At 42.1% G+C, this 18,259-nt stretch overlaps 1 protein-coding gene across 1 annotated transcript; it reads left to right on the plus strand.

The window, feature by feature from the left end:
- The first annotated feature begins 201 nt into the window (after nt 1-201).
- On the plus strand, nt 202-18,176 carry BFSP1 (beaded filament structural protein 1). The gene is made up of 8 exons (XM_008635458.2): nt 202-796; nt 6,779-6,839; nt 9,943-10,038; nt 10,827-10,919; nt 11,620-11,727; nt 13,878-14,098; nt 15,385-15,470; nt 16,837-18,176. Exons 1-8 carry the CDS (start codon nt 426-428, stop codon nt 17,778-17,780), a joined length of 1,980 nt encoding a protein of 659 aa, XP_008633680.1. The 5' UTR covers nt 202-425; the 3' UTR covers nt 17,781-18,176.
- Nucleotides 18,177-18,259: the final 83 nt, after the last annotated feature.

Below are 18,259 nucleotides of genomic sequence, written 5' to 3' on the forward strand. Positions count from 1 at the left end.
CCAGTACAGCCATGAAAGGCTTTGAGCTCAGCCTCCAAAACTGCAAAGCACTTGTTTTGTTTTCCATGGATAATGCTTTAATCCACCGGGTGAAAGCTGGACGTTGCTCTCTTTTATTCTGGCTGTACACAATTGCAATGCTTGAAAAGAAAAGCCCCTAGCCCTTCTGTGCCCACTGCTCCTCCAAACTGCTGACGCCTGGATGCGCAGCTCCAAGGCGGGGCTATTGGGATTTATTTAGTTCACTGCCGCAGATGATGCCTTTAGTGCCACAAACCACCCTGGAGACAAGTCCTAATCATCTGGGGGGGTGATTATGTTCAGTTCTTCCTCCCCAAACCCCCCAGACATAATTCAGATCCAAACTGGAGAGACAGGCAGGCACACAAGAGGGGACCCCGGCACTGCACAGCCCCTCTGAAGCCATGTACAGGAGCAGCTTCCTCCGTGAGGTACGCAAGGAGAAGTACGAGCGGTCAGATGCCTACGATGAGCTGCGAGGCTCCCCAGAATTTGACAGTTTGGCCCAAGCCCGCGGCCTGGAGAACCTGCAGGAGCTCAACGACCGCTTCGCCAGCTACATCAACCGGGCGCGTGTGCTGGAGCAGCGCAACACCATCCTGCGCAAGCAGCTGGAGACCTTCCAGCGCATGGATGAGCTGGTGGGCTTGGACGAGGCCTTTGCTGGGCAGATCGAGTTCAACCGCCAGCGAATGCGGGAGCTGGCTTCCGACCGAGCCAAGCTGGAGCGGGAGGAGAAGGATGCCCAGCGCATGCTCGATGAGTACCGCAACAAGTAAGGCTTACAATCCATGGAAGATGGGTGGTATCATTCCCATAGTTAATCTTTGTAATAAGGATGGGTTTGGTGTCACCAGTTACTTCTCGTGCATGGGTGATGCCTCTCCATGTGTATCAGACTTGTCGAGAGGGATGGCATGTAAGCCCATGGCGAAAAGTAAGTTATCAGGACTTAGGGAGCTGCAGCTCTGCCTCTTATTGTCTCACTGATCCTAGATGGGCAAATTCCCTCTCCATTTCACAGCAGCAGCCCTGGCACTCGATGGCTGCTGTTGTTCATTAGCCTTAGGAGAACTGTGCTCTGAGCTGCAAAGAGGAAATGACCCATTTGACTGCCAGGTGTCTCAAAGCAAGTCTTGTGTCTGATCAGCCCAGAGTTACACAATACCAAACATCTCCTGAGCTGTGCAGGATGTCTCTGAGAAACTCTTATTTACAGCCTCTATGAGGCACCTGGGCCGGTCTGTACCAGCCTCTACAGATGTGAGATGAAAAGAAAGCAGATACATTTTTTCCTGGTGTGTGAAATTTGCCCCCCCCTTCTTCCTTGCATCCTGTATTTCCATCTCATGCCACTAAAACAGTAAGAGCAGGCTTCTCCCAACTTCACCTCTTCAACCTCTGTGGCACCATAATTCAAAGAGCAGGAGCCTCAGATGCTGATGGAGATGGATGCCTTTCCTCAAGCAGCAGGCAATTTTGGTCACATGACTTAATTACCCAAGAGTTGGTGAGCATTGCTCATCTTCCTGTTACTTATTGGTCGGGGATTTTTTGCCCCCAAAATATCTATCTGGCTACTTCAACCATGAAAATTCGGCACACTGCCAAATGAACAGCCACATGAGGGCTGTGAGCTACAGCACACCTATGGAAATGCAAAGCCCTGATCTCTCTTTCTCATCTGACAGGAGAGAATAACCCATCCAGGTGCACTGAGGCTTATTGCTGCCAGTCAGATGTCCACAATGTCCTGACTCAGTGCCAGTGGGTAATAAGCACCTGATTAGGCAGATTTATATTCCAATATTTATGAGCAGGAAATTTAACTATGATTCAATGCTGTAATTTAGCTGTTGACTCTGATACTTGCTCACGTGTTTTTATTACACAGTGTCCATGAGTATTTGACTAAACCCAGTACTTTGTTTTCTAGCTGCATATTAGTTAAAAATCTGTGTGAATAGTACAGGATTAGTAATATGACATAAAGTAATTTATTTTTATTAGAGCTGCTTTATGCAAACTGTAAATAGGTGGGGAATAATACGGGACATTGAAAATCCAGAGGAGAAGAAAATACCCAGAGAAGGGGCTGTGCTTTCAGAAAGCAAGATTTAGGACCTGCTAAAGTGGTAGTTAGTGGCTTCCCAGAAAAAAAAAGGATGGTGCTTTGTCTTACAATTCTGGGATGTAATTCTGATTCACTCAGCACCTGTAAACAAAAGTAAGAAGGAAACCTTGACTATATCCAAGCCAAAAATGGCAATTTAAAAATTAAAGATACACAAGGCCATGACAATGGAAGGGCAGTGTCTGCTTTTTAACCAAATTGCACCAATTAGTTTACATCAAGAAGGGAATTTTAGGTTTGTTTTTCTTTTTCTTGGTAGCTGCTGATTTTGACTAGAAGACAGACATGAAAATTTGTTTAGGGTCTTAAAAACTTGGTTGGGTTTTGAGTTGCAGGTTTTAAAACAAGGCAGTGCTCTGGTAACATGTACTCTGCCATCCTGATGGCTCTGATTTCAGCTCCTGAAAGTTATAAATAAAGCTCCCTAAACAAAATATGAGAGGAGTAATCTTCTGCACCCTATTAGGGGCTGCTGAAACCAGAAACATTCCTGTGCTGAAGACCTACTCTCCTCCCTGAGTCTGCATTCAGCTGGTAACAGTCACTGTGGGTTTCTTGCTTCATCTTGAAGCATAAAGCTTTTGGTGCACTAGGATTAACAAAATATCTTAGAGGGGAGCACTGTGAATCAATTAATTGACAAATAGCTGTGTCCTTCACTAATGCAAAGAATTTTAACTCTTACAACCCATTCTCTCACTCACCTTCACAATTTAGATTTATATCTATTTAAAATAGATTTATATCTAAGTAAACCTTTAAAAGCTACATTTATATAAATAGGCCTTTTAAAGTTGCATTTAGACAGAGTAGGGCCTAAGACTACTGGGTCTGTACAATTAAATGTTCATAAACCATTAAAAGGTAGAACTTACATTAAAATTTATTTTTAAATCCTCTATGGTCACATTCATAGATTTTCTCATTAGCATGAATAGTTCAGACTCTGTACCAGGGGAGAATTCTTTCTTTTGAAGTTGCAAAAAACCAAATCATTGCTGAGAATAGTTTGGATGCATCTCATAAAAAGACTAATTATGTTACCTTTATTGACCACCACTGTTATAGCAACATTGCATCTGGCTGTGGAAAAGGAACATATTTCTCTCCATAATATTGGGAAAGATGCTGAAATCCAGATTTTAGTGGCCTTGACTGAACAGGATTAATTAACTTCATAAATTAAAATTCTTGCTAATCAATCGTTTAATTAAAAAATTCATGCACATACAATCTGATACAGTGGATTGTCAACATGCATGGAAGTTGCCGGACACAGTAATTGGCACAGTGTTCTCCAAGATGTGCTGAGTGGGGATACTCTGATGAGCTGCCACCCTTTGCAGCCACAGTGGAGACCCAACACCTGTGAGAAAACAAAAACAAGTGGGAAAACACAATAGCTAGGATATGGGGACTCCACTGGCAAAGCTGCCTTCCAGCCCTGTCGGCAGGGATTGTCTTGGCACTGCTGGTGCTTCATTAGTGATAGGAAGGACTTTATCCTGCTGCAGCTGAGGTGAGGAGCATTTGCCTGCCCTCCACATTCTCCAAAAACTGCCAAAATCTTGCCCTTTGGCTGTCAGCTGCTCAGTAGTGCTTCGTGATAACACAGGTAGAATTTGTTCATAAATCAGCACAGCACAGCTCTCTTGGGTGCATCAAAGCATTCAGGGTATGACACCAAATGACAAACATTAGTGGCCTGTTCATCATGCTTGTAGGACCTGTGTTTCATAGTCTGGGCTCTCCTTGGCATCCATGCTGTTTCTGTTGGGAGAAGGTTAGTGACATGCATCAGGGAAGGGGGAAATGGTAGTAGCCAAGAGGTGGAAGAATTCAGTAGGATTCAACAGAGAGGCACCCCATATTTCTTCAGATAAAAGGCTCAGGTTTGACACCAAATTGAGTATCTGGCCATTGAGCATTGCTGGGATGGATTGTGACTGTTTCCTCTTTGGACAGGAGCGAGCCCTTGCATTGCAGCAGAGGCAGGGTCCAAAAAAAAAGAGATGATGGAAGCCTTTAATCCTCTGATCCACTTTCTTTGAGCCTGGAAGCTCCCTCCACTCCACTTCTTTTCCCCTATGCAAAAAAACACAGTTAACATCTCTTTTTTTTCAGCAGTTCAAAAATATTTGTAGCAGACCTAAAGCTACCTGACTAGGTGAGAAGGTTGGTGTTTCGTTGTTTTTTTAAATAAGCAAAATTAACTTCATGGCTCTTAAGCTCCAGGAAAGTCTGACCAGCAACCATCTAAGAAAACCTTTTTTGGACATGTCTAGCTAATTACTAAACATCAAAATCAGCTTTGAAACAATAACAGGATTGCGACTTGTCAGCCATTGCACTTACATTTCAGCAGGTACAGAGGCATCCTGAGGTCTCTGAAGCATTTCGAAGAGGTCCATAGCCCTTTTGCACTGATCTTCTGGAGAAGATTGAACATCACTTGAAAGCAATTCTCCTTCACAGGATAATCATACAATACTAATTCTCTCATGGCCGCCAGGTGGATTTATGGCTGTGTGGTGCAGAACATATTTGGGTTATTTGAGAGTGAAGAAAAATGTACCTGAATATTTTAGTCATTGAAAAATATTTTGGGTGAGGATCTAGCAATGAGGGAGATCTGAATTACATTCGGGCTGAGGTTTGGACATTGACTCCATCAGATGGTTGTATATTACTGTGAGTGTAAAACCTTTTTCGTATAGCTGTGTATTTGATTTTCACAAGATGCCACAATTTGCTTCATTCTCGCTCAGCTGCCAGAAAGTATCTAAGTTAGGAAAGTGTTTGCTGCCAACTGCACACAAAAAATTTATTAAATAGATAGAAAATTGGTTGGAGGTGAGCTATTTGGTAAACAGCTGAAACAAAGGTAGTCTCACTTCTGAAGCTGAAAAATATTGTATCCTTGACAGTGAAACTGGTGTTAATACTATTTGGCAAAAAGAGACATTGTTTTAGTCTTTTCAGCAAATTGTTGGAGTGATAATCAAATAAAACCTCATCATTTTCACTTGTTCTTTGCTGTTCATGTAAGAATTGAAAACAGACCAGTGACCAACCCTGCTAATATTATGGGATTTCAGAAGAAGTTGGGAAACCAGAGCACCAGGTTAAGTCCATTTCCTTGTTCTGCCAGGTTCTTCCTTTGTGGTCCTGGTCAGTTTGTGAGTGACATCATCCACTCAGCTTTCCAGTATGTGTTGAAAGAAATGAGAATAATATTGGTTGTTCATCCTTCAGGAGACAAAAAAAGAACTGAGGTTGACATGATCATTATAACTTGATCCTTGGTATGTTCAGTCCAGAAACTGTCAAGTTCTCTGTTGACTGGAGCAAGTCCCTTTGATATCACCAGCATATCAGGGCTGGATCAATGATTTCAGAAGACAGACAGGGACTTAGGTTCAATTCTGAATTTCGGCTTGTGTTGGTGTCCATTGCTTTTACTGCAAATGAAGGACTGTTACCACCAGAGCTGACTTGCCACCCATCATGAGTGTTTCTTGTAGAAAGTAAGATAATGACAGCTTTTTTATATCTCTGTACCTCTGTTATTCTAGGGAAAGTAAAGTGTTAAAGGGTTAAGACTGTATTTCTGCTGCTGTTGGAGTTTGATGAGCCACTTGTTTAGTACTGATGGCAAAGTCTCATTGCCTTGTATTGCTAAGTTTCTTCTGGCTGGTTGTTTTTCAGGGGTTTTTTTGTTTGTTTCTTTATTTGTTTGTTTTTTAATGGAGTCTCATTAAACCACATCTACTGTTAAACATTTTATATGCAGTTTACTTAAGGAAGGAAATAAATTACAATAACCAACAATTAAGTTTTGTACTCCATGGCTAACAGGATTTTCTAGAAGATAATTCTACTTACATACAAATGTGGAGCCCTAATTCTTAAAGAATATGTGCTGTTTCGTGAAACCAAAGATAAACACATTATGCATCCATCTCAGCACCAGGAACATGCACATTATGCACTTGTGGACATTTTATAAAAGCATAAGAATAGTTGGTTAAATGCAGTCCTTACTAAGGCTCACATGTTGCTTTGACCAAGCTAAAATGTGAATTACCATTAAAGGAGACACAAAGCTAAGCATCCTAATGCAACATCATTCATACACAGTCAATACGTGAAATGGCAACCTTCATGTTTAATGTGTCTGTCATTAAAGTGCTTATTGAACAACACCAGGTAAAATAGAAAACCAAGAACAATGTAATTAAATGTTCATGTGCCAATGTAGCAAATCCTCACAGAGTAACCAATGCTGAATGGCTGTCACTGTAGTCCAACACCAATGGAATATGCATTTATTGCAGATAATCTATTCTTGGACTTTCTGTAAAAAAGTGATAGCAAATACATGGCATTTTGTTGTATTCTGTTGCATACGCTGAAGACAAGAATTTAGACAATTCTGAAATTACTCTCAGCATCTGGGGCCAAGAAATAATTAATGCTAATGTATGAATAAATCTTTTTTGCCCTTTCAAGATTCATATTCTCCTTCAGTGTGAAGCATATCTTGTGCATGACAGTGCAGATAAAAATGCAGTTTACAGAAGGATGAATGGCTGAACTTTAGCTCCTTTTCTCTACTTGCAGGTATAGAAACGAACGTGAATATCAGCAGAGGCTAAAAGAAACCCTGGAGCGCCTTAATAAAGTAAGTCTGGGAAAATGCCAAGGGAAAGGTATATAATTTTTTTTTATTTGGTTTCATTTACTACAGTGAGCTGCTTTGAAGAAGCAGTGGGAAGATAAAATGTCAGAGCAAGGCATTTCTTGTTATTCTGCCCTTCTCCTTCCTTCCCCTCCCTAAGCTTTGTAAGTGTCTGAGCCTCAGTGTGTGCATACCTTTTCCTCACACTTTTTAAATACAGCTACTGTATTAAAGTACAATCAGTAGTGATAATCATTCCATGAAAAATTGCTGATTAAGTCCATGTTTTGAAGCCTGGAGTGTCTCAAAGCTCCTTAGTCCCTTGCAGGATATGGTTAGCCCTTCCAAGGACAGACCCTCAGCTTCCCATTAGGTTTCCAAATAAAAGAGAAGCCCCAACTCCCCCTGGTTTGTTCCTTTTATATCAAGCTACACTTTCTTAAATTAATACCACAGGAAAAGAAATAATAAAAATAACAACATTTAGTATAATATAAAGCTCAGAAAAAGATAAAAGTTGGCTAAAGTATTTTGGAAGTTTCCAAACCAGGTCTGTGAAACTGAAAAATCCTGATTCATCCTCTCTTGCTGCTAACCTTCATCTGGGTGAAGAATGTAGTATTATATCTTTCCCCAGTTCTACTTTGCACAGGCTATCTTTCATCTTCTGTATTGGGAAACAATTAGAGGTGGATTAAATAGAGATTATTTTTTTATTTCCTTGCTACAAATGGCAGGACCTGCTCTGCTGGAGAATTGTCACATCAATGATATGCATATTTTATATTAAAAAAAGACAGAAAAATGCTAAATGCATTCTGCTAAATGCAGAAAGTGCATTTTAGCATTTCTGTCTCCAGTGAGCTCTTGACGTCCTACATCAGTTCTGCTTTCCAGTGTGCTAGCAGGGCTCTTGGACACCCTGCAAGCACTTAAAAAAACTTTGTAACGATAAATCTTTTGTAAGGGGTTGTTGGAGCTGGTAAGTGTGTCTTCACAGTTCCCCTTAACCAATCTATAGCTAAAGAAAAGTGAATTGATTCACCAACCCGAGGCACAGCTCACAAAAGGGCACAAGGGTGTTTTTTATCCCAGGATGTCCCTGGCCACTCCTGTTGCAGCAGCTCCTTGCACTGGAGCACCAAGTACTGGAGGGAATACAGCTGGTTTTCTGTACAGGGCCCAAGATGTAGCCTGAAAACCTGCATGTGGCAGGTGTAAACTCATTCTTTATCTGACAGCTGGGAAAACACTGGTTCTGGAGAGATCTAAGGAATTTCTCTTCCACAGTAAATGAAAATATTGCTTCAGCACATGGGTCAGTGTTCTGGAATCATCACATAAAGCAGAATGTCTTTTCAGAAGTTGAGTGATTAGCAAATACTGCAAAGTTCAAAAGAATATGTACACTGCACTGTTATGATACACAGCTCCATCAAGGAAGCTGGTGTCTTTGAAAGCATGGAATAAAAGCAGAAGTATTTTTCCCCTTTGAAGGAACATTTGGAAAGGTGAAAACTGCTTTTGTTTATCACGTGCAGAAATATTTGCTTATAGGTATTACTCAGGTGCCTGGGGGCTTTTTTTGGCTCCCTCCCAAACGTCCCAACATGGCCATTGTCCTGCTGATCTTCCTCTCCACAGTCTGAATGTGCTGGGCTGGATATGTCTGAATCAGCCCCTGGCTCACAAAGCAGAGCCTGCTGGAGAGTTCTCTGCCTGGGAGGCTTAGCAGCACAATGAGACAGCCAACATCTACACATTTTTTGAATAGTTCATGCTGTACACATGCAAAAGGAAAAATCCCCTTCTACCAGTCATATGGTGCACCCACAGATATCAATGGTTTGTTTGCAACCCGTGATCCACTCACAGAGGTATTTTTACAGCTGCTAATGGCACATGGGTCATTTGAAAAAGACACCTTTAAATACTCCTTTTTTTTATTCTTTGAGTTAAATGCAGAAATCCAGACTTTCTTGAGGCAAATTGCAAACTGGTGGAGGAACTTTTAAGTTTTGTAGAGTTGCAAGGAAGATTCAGTTAAAATCTTTTAAGATGCTTTCTCAAAAATTTTATTTTACAGTCGTAGTTAATGCCAAACCTAATAAAGAAATCATGCATTAAATAGAAACATAAAACTTATCATTACTCTTACATGTTTGTAAAATATATTGCCAAGTTCCATGGACATTATTCTAAATTCCAGGGTTTGTGTTAAATAACATAACATAGGAAAAACCTCAATTAGGCCTTTGAACAAAAATGGAGTTTTCGTTAGATTTAAAGACCAATGCCACTCATACCTATGTACTCTGAGATCATGGTTGCTAGTTATATGGCTTGTTCTTTGAACTAATTGGATGTTAGGAACTTTTGTCCTCACAAATTCCAAAGCATTATAAACTTCTGCAGCAAGGGGATTTTTTCTAAACTTGGTCAGCTTTCATTTTTATTTCCAGAAATGGCTCCAAATTGACAAAAATTTGTAGCATTTCAGAACATACCAAATAGAGTGCAAATACTTCAGACCATCTTTTTTTTATAAGTCCCATCAGGTTTTTGTAAGTACTTCTTTACTGGGGATCTTAAAAAGGCATGAGGATACCTCAGATCTTGTCATGATGCTAGAGAAATCAATGCTTTAGTCTGCTGATGTCATTTGTTTAAGACTCACAGAATAACGAGGTTGGAAGAGACCTCCGAGATCATCGAATCCAATCCATGCCCTAACACCTAACTAGACTATGGCACCAAGTGCCATGTCCAGTCTTTTTTTAAACACATCCAGAGATGGTGCTTCTCTTCCACCATTTCAAGATTTTAACATCAAAATCTGGTATTTCAAATGTGTACTACTTGGCTCCCAGCATTATTTTGACAGTCCCAGTTCCAAACTGTATTGTAAATTACATTGGTGAAGAATATGGTAAATAACCTGCCTCTTGTTTGTTGGTTTCATGATGCTTCTGTATCTCCCAGTAGGCTCTAACACTCCAAGCAGACTGCTCAGCATGCATGGTGACTCACACAGTGCCTGTGGGACTGCTGTGGGTTTGGCACTCCAGCCACACATACTACCATACCACATGTCTCTGCATTGCAGGAAGCTGACGAGGCCTTGCTGTGCAACCTGGAGTTGCAGATCGAGTCCCAGTTCCTGCAGGATGACATTAATGCCACAAAGGACAGATACAAGAAGGTAACTGGCTGAATTTGCTGTCTTCCTTGTAGAGATAGGTGTGGAACTTTGCCCTCCTCCATGATCAAATGGTGGCAAATTAAAGCAAATCCCGTTTGTGTTTTGGTGGGTGCATATAGCACTATTTATTTTCAGTGGGCACAACAACTGGATGGTTTCCAGCACCCAAACACACTTCTCAGGGTCTGGTCACTACAGCTGTAGGACAGTCTTGAATTTGTCAACCTGGTATCACAGTTCAACCCAAAGTGATGATCAAGCTGTCTTGTATTTCACACTAAGGAAGCTGTTGCTTTCATCACCCGATTTTTTGGGACAGGGCACTCCAGTTAATCAGCAGAGATATGCTTGTGGATGTATGATTCCACTGTAGCTGACTTTAACATATGTTGCCTTCTTCCTGGGAGAACTGTGAGTCTTGGGATCAGGCCACTGTCCCATCTTTGCTGCTTTTGAAAAAAGTGACTCTTTTTTCAGGCCACATTCAAAAGTATTTGTGGTTCTCATTTTGAAAATCTCCTATGAAATTGGAAATCATGGAATCTTCAAGCCTTTGAACTGCATAGTCCTTAGCCAAAAGTCTGTAATATACCCTCAGTATGATGAAACTGTTAGCACTCCTGCACTCAAAAACAGGTATAAAATTGCATTCCAAACCCAAGTCTGAACATGAATTGGACTTTTATATGCTGAAAGTATTGCATATCTAGAAATAAGCCCCAGGAGTACATGGAAATTACTACCTTACTATGGCATTTTCTCATGAAAATGTTTTTACCTCATCACAGAACCTTATGGAAATACAGACCTACGTCAATGTCTTGCAGCAGATCATCCAGACAACTCCTCGTGTGTCCCCAATAACTACTGGCATATGTGAGGCAAGTATTGCTGTTGGGAAATACATGCAGCTCTAATTAAGAAAGAGATGATGTTTACCCCGAAGTGTCCCAGATCCTTTAACTCTTGATCCAAGGTTAGGTGAAAACTGTCAAAACAATGCGTAAGTACTGAATAGTGAATATGGGAGAAAAAAACTAACTGTAGCTTTGAAAAACTGTAACAATCAGGTAAGAGAAATTACCTTTGTCAGGTGCACTACAGCATACATATTTGCCTCAAAAATGTGTGGTTAAAAGGTAGTTGAAATAGTTGTGCTTCTTCTCTGAGGAGGAGCTGGCAGGATAATATGACTAGTTGAAAAGAAAGGAAATCTTATCCTGAAGGGGTGAGATGTGATGAAAAGTTAAATCAAATTAATTGATACAGACTAGATGAAAACTTGCTGATTTCCACCAATATGAGTGGCTACTCCAGGAACATTCATTACTTGAAAGAAAATGTGAACAGGTCTACAGGGTCTCAGCTGTACTGTTAACAGCCGTGCCATCTGACATCTTTATTCTTAAAGCCATGCCACCATGCAGCAGAATTTGACTCGAGATTCAATACCATCTTTTTATCTGTCTTTTGCCATTTTCTGTTTGTCTTTACAGTTTATTTCCAGTAGTGGAATTTCTTTTGGCTCTTTTTAGGAGTGAAACATACTTTCCTGTACACACATTGTTTTCTTCCAACCAGGAAAAACTGATAGCGGAGAGGAGGATCCCTGTTCTGCAGAGCCAGCTGGAGGAATACAAGAGCATCCTCTGCCAGCTACAGGCACAGAAATACAAGCTGCAGACGGAGGTATTGTAATCACTAGCCATACACACAACCATGTTGGTCATGAACTTGCTTTTTTTATGGTTACATGGTAAAACCTCTAACATGGCTTTAACATGGTTGTGTTAACTTGGAGGTGTGTTTTCCTTTTAGATTTCCATCTTTTTCTTCAGCTGTTTCATTCCGATTCTCTCAATGGTACATATTGTCAGGTTTAGATGGCCAGGGAAAGCTGTAGGTATTGTAGGTGCAGTGAAGCTGTCTTTGCTTATCAGAGTGGCTGATGAGGGAAGGTTTCCACAGTGCAACTGGATTCCTGCAAGACAGAATCAGCAGGACATGGTGGATGGAAAAGTCCTACAGAGCTCCTATGACTTTCTTACTTGCTGAGCTCTGGCTGGAAATTGGCTCCATGAAAAGTGATGGGGGACCCTCAGGGCTCTGCCCAATCCTGTCTATCACTGCCACATCCAATGCTGAGCTTCCTCTGAGAAGGAATGGACAGATTTGGCGAGCAAAACTGAGAGGGCTGTTGAGCTACATTTGGCTTTCTGCCTTCATCCCTGTCACTACTAAGTATTAAGGCAGCATCACTCCTGTGCTTGGACACTACCAGCAGGAAAAATCATATGCTTTTTGCCAAGCCCTGATTTGCAGAAAATGTCCGGCCAAGACTTTGACTAGTTGTCCTTGCCCATCTCCCAGCCAAACCTGCCCTAAATCAACCTTCTGTCTCCAGCCAGTGCTTGCAAACATGAGTGCAGTGCAGGGCTGAGAGTGGCAGGAGGTGGAGGAGCAGCTGAAGGCTGCAGTGGGTAGAAACCAGTTGCCAATGGTATCTCTACCTCCATGCAGTTGAATATTTTTTAGCAGATGGGGTGGAGAATGACCCCAAAATACAGCTTCCTTTGTGCCTTTAGTTGTCCATCCAGGTGAGAGGAATGAAATATTGACATAAAACATCTTTTGGTGGGATTTTGGACTCCTTTGGACAGCCATAGCAGCAGCTCATAACTTTCTGAGCATAACTTCTTTCATTAGGGTCAGGACAGTGTATTTTCCTGGGTCATTTTCTCACGTCTGATGCTCTGGTGGAAAGGACACATGCACTGTGGGATGAACAAGAATAAATATAGGGATGAGAGAGAATCAATATAGAAAAAAAGGGGAGAAAATCAGCCTTCTGCTGGCAGATGGAGAGAGGCAGTCTTTGTGGAATTAATCGTGATGCTTTCAAGATCAAATCTTCCCATCCCATTTAGGAAAAGATTATTTATCCATTCATTCTTGTGCCTTGAGATTAAAAGAGTGAAATAGCTTTATGAGTGGAGGTCAGTAACACAGTTGCTTGTGATGGTGAAGGCTGGATCTGATGACTGAGGTGTCATCGAGTTCCTTTGCTTTCCTGTTTCTGGACCTGATAGCCATGTGTTTGAGATGTCATGGACCCCACCTCATGAGCACTGAACAGAAAAGAGTCTCAGTCCACTCGTACACTACAACATAACTAAACCAATGCCAAGGGACATCATTCCTGTATTTAGGCCCTTAAAAGTTGGGGGGTTTTTTATCTTGCCTGAAACATATAGAAATGAATCAATTATTAAATAATTCATTAGTCACTTATTGCCCCATTAGCTTTTTGTGAGTTCATCTCTTTGAAATGCAGTTTAAAAGAAATAATTATAAAGGAGCTATAATAAGTAGGTAAAAATAGCTGAAGAAAGTGAGTGGAAAGTTACAGGGTGAAAGATCCCACCTGAAGCTCGGCCTTTGTTTTTGGAAGGCGACTATCGCCACCTCCTGGTTGATGTGCTCGTTGGTTTTATCGCTGAAGTAAAAAGGCCGAGGAATTGAATTCTAAAGGAGAACTCTTTATTTATAATGAGACCTTTGGTCTTATTTGCCCCGTCTGCAGACCACAGAGAAGGAGGAGTGGGTATTTCCTGAGCACATCTTCCTAGTGAAGAACTTTTGGTGTCCTTGTAAGACCCTGCCGACTCTGATGAGTTACTGTTTTTGAATAACTGAACAAAGGTAGTGAAATTGCTCCTGTGTTTCAGCAGTGCAGCATCACATTGTAATAAAGCATGACTTGCCTTTCATTATGCTTAAAATATGGGGATGGTGAATGTTTCAAAGCTGCTTCTTTCACCACCAATTTTATTTACCAGACAACCATGCTGGAGCAAGCAATTAAAAACACCCAGGAGAGTTATGACGATGAAATTCAGCTTTACAATGAGCAGATTGAAAACCTTAGGAAGGGGATAGAGGAGGCTGAGAGGATCTTGGAGAAGTATACCACTGACTGTCGCCAGCTGGTGATCTACCAGCAGTCCCTGGAGAATGAGCTGGAACGGTACAAACGGATCATCGAGAATGAGGACAGCCGGTAAGGCTGGATTTCTGGGCACTTGCAAAGGGGCCAGTGATCTCTTTTATCTCCTTTGAAAAATGTATGTTTAAGGACATTTGATTCACCCAAAGCTATAGCATTTTCACACCTTTCACTGGTAGATATCTAGGGACAGAAATCTAAATAGATGCAAAATCTGGTCAAACTTCTGCCAAGGAAAGGGTCAGAGCCATTTTAGGCTTCTCTTGTCCATGCAGTCTCCTTTCCATATGCTGTCCTGGCATCAGTGTACAGAGGTCAGGAGCACACAAAAGCAATCTGAACATCCTCTCCCCAGACCGGGTGTTGATGACACTTGCTCGACATTACTGACAGGTTGGTTTTTGGAGGGTGCAGACAAACCAAATGTTCTGTAAAGCAAAGCACTCTTCCTAGCAAAGCCATTCTTCAGGCATGAGGAGAAAGAGGAAGAATACAAGAAATTTGCAGGGATTTGGGTCATGCTTAAACTTCCAGAGGAGCACTCTCTCCCTCTAATGTCAACAATCAGCCACAGAGGAGAAAAGGGTCTTTCACAGCAGCAGAGCCAGACCCCAGAGCACCCAAATCACTGCTCCAGGCTGTCCAGAAGATGTAGGGGAAGGACACTCACTAAATAGTCCATCCTTCGTGTGGGGAATGGGTATTTAATTAATTTTCAGGGTCTTATTTTGGACACTGAGTTCTAGTTAGAAGTATGTCAACAGGGTAATTCTCAATGCCAAAAATCATATTGACACAGGGTCTCTGACAGGACAAAATATGTCAAATTCCAGCAGAGCAGACTGGAGAGGCCAGAGATACAGTAACTGTTTTGCAATAGGCCAGCCTCTCAATTTTAGTTTTTAACCCTTAATACTACTGACTGCTCAAATGTTTTCCAAGGAAGACTGCTCCAAATTTCCTATTTTACCATGGTAAAAAAGCATTTTCAGAGGTTCTTGCTGACCTCTGGTAGGCTTGGATTGACTGTTTCCCCATCTAAAACCTTCCCATCTTTTCAAAGTGCCATGCTAAATACAAAGTTGTTGCTACATGTTGTAATCATTGGTGTACTTTACCTAATGGAGTATCCCATGTCTCCTGCTGGCAGAAACCAGCCTAATTCCTGTGAAGTCTGTCTTGGTTTTCCTCAGACAAGGAACAGGCTCCCGTCATTCTTTTTGACTCCTCACCATAGAGAAGTACATTTCTTCAACCTCTGTGCTTCATTTTGCACAATTTCACTTGGTTTCAAGGAAAATGGTGGGGAGAGAACTGATGGATGCGCATATTCTCCACAGGTTAAACTCTGCTATAGCAGGAACACCCGTAACACTCTTCACACAGATATACAGACCTGCCCAGCCTCAGGCTTCAAGGGGAAGAGGTAAACCTGTGATGTGTCTTTCTATGTCTGTCAAGAGCAGCATCATTGTATTTTAAGCTGTTTGTCCATTTGTCTTCAAAATGGCCACCAGTCGTGACAGCCTCACTACAGGCTTGTAAATGCAACCATTTCAGCTTACCTCAGCTGGCCTTGAGACAAGCTGTCAAAGGCCAAAACCACAAGCAAAAGCCTTTCTTTGCTAATTTCTACAGTTTACTACTTAGGCCAATCAAAAGAGTGAAGTCAAAAGGCACCTGAAATGATGGAAAGAGCTGCAGGTTTTGTGCTGACTCATTGTGAGTTGTTTGTTTGCACTTGAGTGATGTGCAAAGAGCACCAAGGCATGACGAGTGCCACAGGCAGGCAGAGGGCCCTTTTTGAATGATATTTCCTCTATGTTGTAGGTTGGAAATATCATTCAAAAAATAATTTTGAATGATATTTCCTCTATGTTGTAGGTTGGCTTGTTAGAATTAGGATGCTTGTACACCTGGTGACAAGGAAATGGCCAGGGCTAAATGAGCAAGAGCGCTCTAAACAAAGGAGTTGATGTGGTAGGTTCTAACATAAGGAATGACTTAAATCTGAGGCTCACTGGGGTTTTACTAATAATAAACTGCCTTGAGAACGGAGACAAACCACTGTATGAGGGACTTTTTTGGAATTCAGCTGTAATTTTTCTAACTGCTGTGTGAACTGTAGCATTTTATATTAAATGGGTCCGTAGTGCCTGAGGCCAGATCCTCAGCAGCTGTAAATAACTACTGTCATGCAAAGTGGTGTTTTATACCTGCTGAGGATTTGGCCAGTCTCTAGACACCTCTGCTTTCTCCTGCATGACAAGCAGGACATTTCATGTGTGTTACTGTGCTGTGGCAGGGGACAAAACAGCTGTCTTGGGGAAAGCATGTTAATATCTGTCTGTCCCCATGATCTTGTACCTACCAGTACCAACCCCTGCCTCCTCTGCTCTAGCTGCTCATGCCATGGAAATCAGTAGCTTGCCTATGCTCCTGCTGCTGCTAGGCTGTCATGGGATCTGTGGCTACTGATTGCCCAGGAGATCAGAACCAGCCTGGGGGCAGAGGGTTCCTAGGGCTCAGTGTCAGTGTCTGAGTGATGCCATTGTGAGTAGGTGGCTTCTCAGCTCTGTGACCACCAGCCATTGCTGCTCTCTCCTGACATGACTCTCAGCATCTGCCCATAGCCCAAATTGCCAGGAGTGGAGGTGCCTGGATCACTTTTAGCCCCCCAGGGATACAGAGGCTCTCCACCTGCAGTAGTGAGGGCAAGAGGCAGCTCTAGCATTTGCAGTGACTGTCTTCAAGCACTGTTTGTTGTTTCCTTTGCTTTGATTTTTCTTTAGATATCACCCAGGCCATGCAAGACATTGCCAGTGTAAAGCCCAGACAAAAAGCCCTGACAAAGAAAATTGCCAGGAAAAAGGAGCTGATGTCAAAAGACATAACCGACAGTCACTCGCCTGAAAGAATGTACGAAAGAACTCTGGAAGGTTTTGACCAAGATCAGATGGAGTTTAGGCATGAAGGCTCAGTCAGGTGTGAACCTGAGCAAGAAGGATCAGAATTTGATGACAAAGAAATTGGCCCAGAGGATGTTCCTGATGGAGCCCAGATAAGTAAAGCCTTTGATAAATTGTGTAACATTGTGAGGGAGAAAATAAGAGTCTACAAAAGACCAGAGGTTAAGTCTGATGCCCATCCCAAAGGGCGTTATGTGCTGGTGACAGGGGAGGAAGGCTATGAAGAACCATGCATCTTGGCCCCCTCCATCCCTGCTGGGGGAGGGATCACAGTTTCCACTGGCAATGGGAAGGTGATGAATGGTGGTGATGTGGAGCCCATACCAGAGCTGCCAGAACCTGCCGAACCATCAGAAAAAGAGAAAGGGGAAATCTGTCAAAGGAGAGAAGAGTTTGAACTCCCAGATAAACAGAGAGAGGAGAAAGAAGACGTGCTTGAATGGGGAAAAAAAACAAGAGGAAAAATTGAGCAAATCACAAAGTATCCAGACATCTCTGAACCTGAGACCGTTCCTCCCCCTGGTCTGATAAGCCCAACTGAGCCAGGACTCCGTCGAGAGACAGAGTATGAGCGAGAAGATAAGCAGGGCCTTTTGTTCAGGGAAGCAGCCTTACCTGGCTCTATGAGCTATGAGAAGGTAGAGGTGGTGGAGTCCATCGAGAAGTTTTCAGATGACAGAATTCAGACTTATGAAGAGACAGCAATGATTGTTGAGACAATGATAGAGAAGACAAGCAAGAAGAAACCAGGTGACAAAGGCTCCTAAGTGACACATACCCCCTGATAGTTGACTTGTCCGGCATAGTTATTAAATGACTGGGTTTTTTTCTGACCGAATGATACAGTAGTGAGATTTTTGCTGTTTGGTATGGAACAGATTGAAACCTTGATGGCAATTCTGTCTGATGTAGGCTCATCTTTGGTGCAACAACCATTAGCTCTCTCCAGGGAACATCCTATGCAACTGATTTGCATGATTAGGACACATGGAAAATAATTATTATGACAGAGCTGCCTGGCTTTCCACAGTATCCAGGACAAATTTGCATATTCCTCTACTGCTCCTATAACTGCCGTATGATCCCCCATCTCTGAGACAGCTGCAAATGTTAACTTGTGACATCTGGTTAATTAATAAAAGTTTTGCCTTCTACCAAAGATACCCACTGTGGGTTTATTTTGCCTTCACCATTGACTCATAGTTCCTACTTGTAAACATCACCTGACTGGTGTGCAGGAGTTTTT

Source organism: Corvus brachyrhynchos, unplaced genomic scaffold (assembly GCF_000691975.1).
Source record: "Corvus brachyrhynchos isolate BGI_N302 unplaced genomic scaffold, ASM69197v1 scaffold416, whole genome shotgun sequence".
Taxonomy (NCBI): Eukaryota; Metazoa; Chordata; class Aves; order Passeriformes; family Corvidae; genus Corvus; species Corvus brachyrhynchos.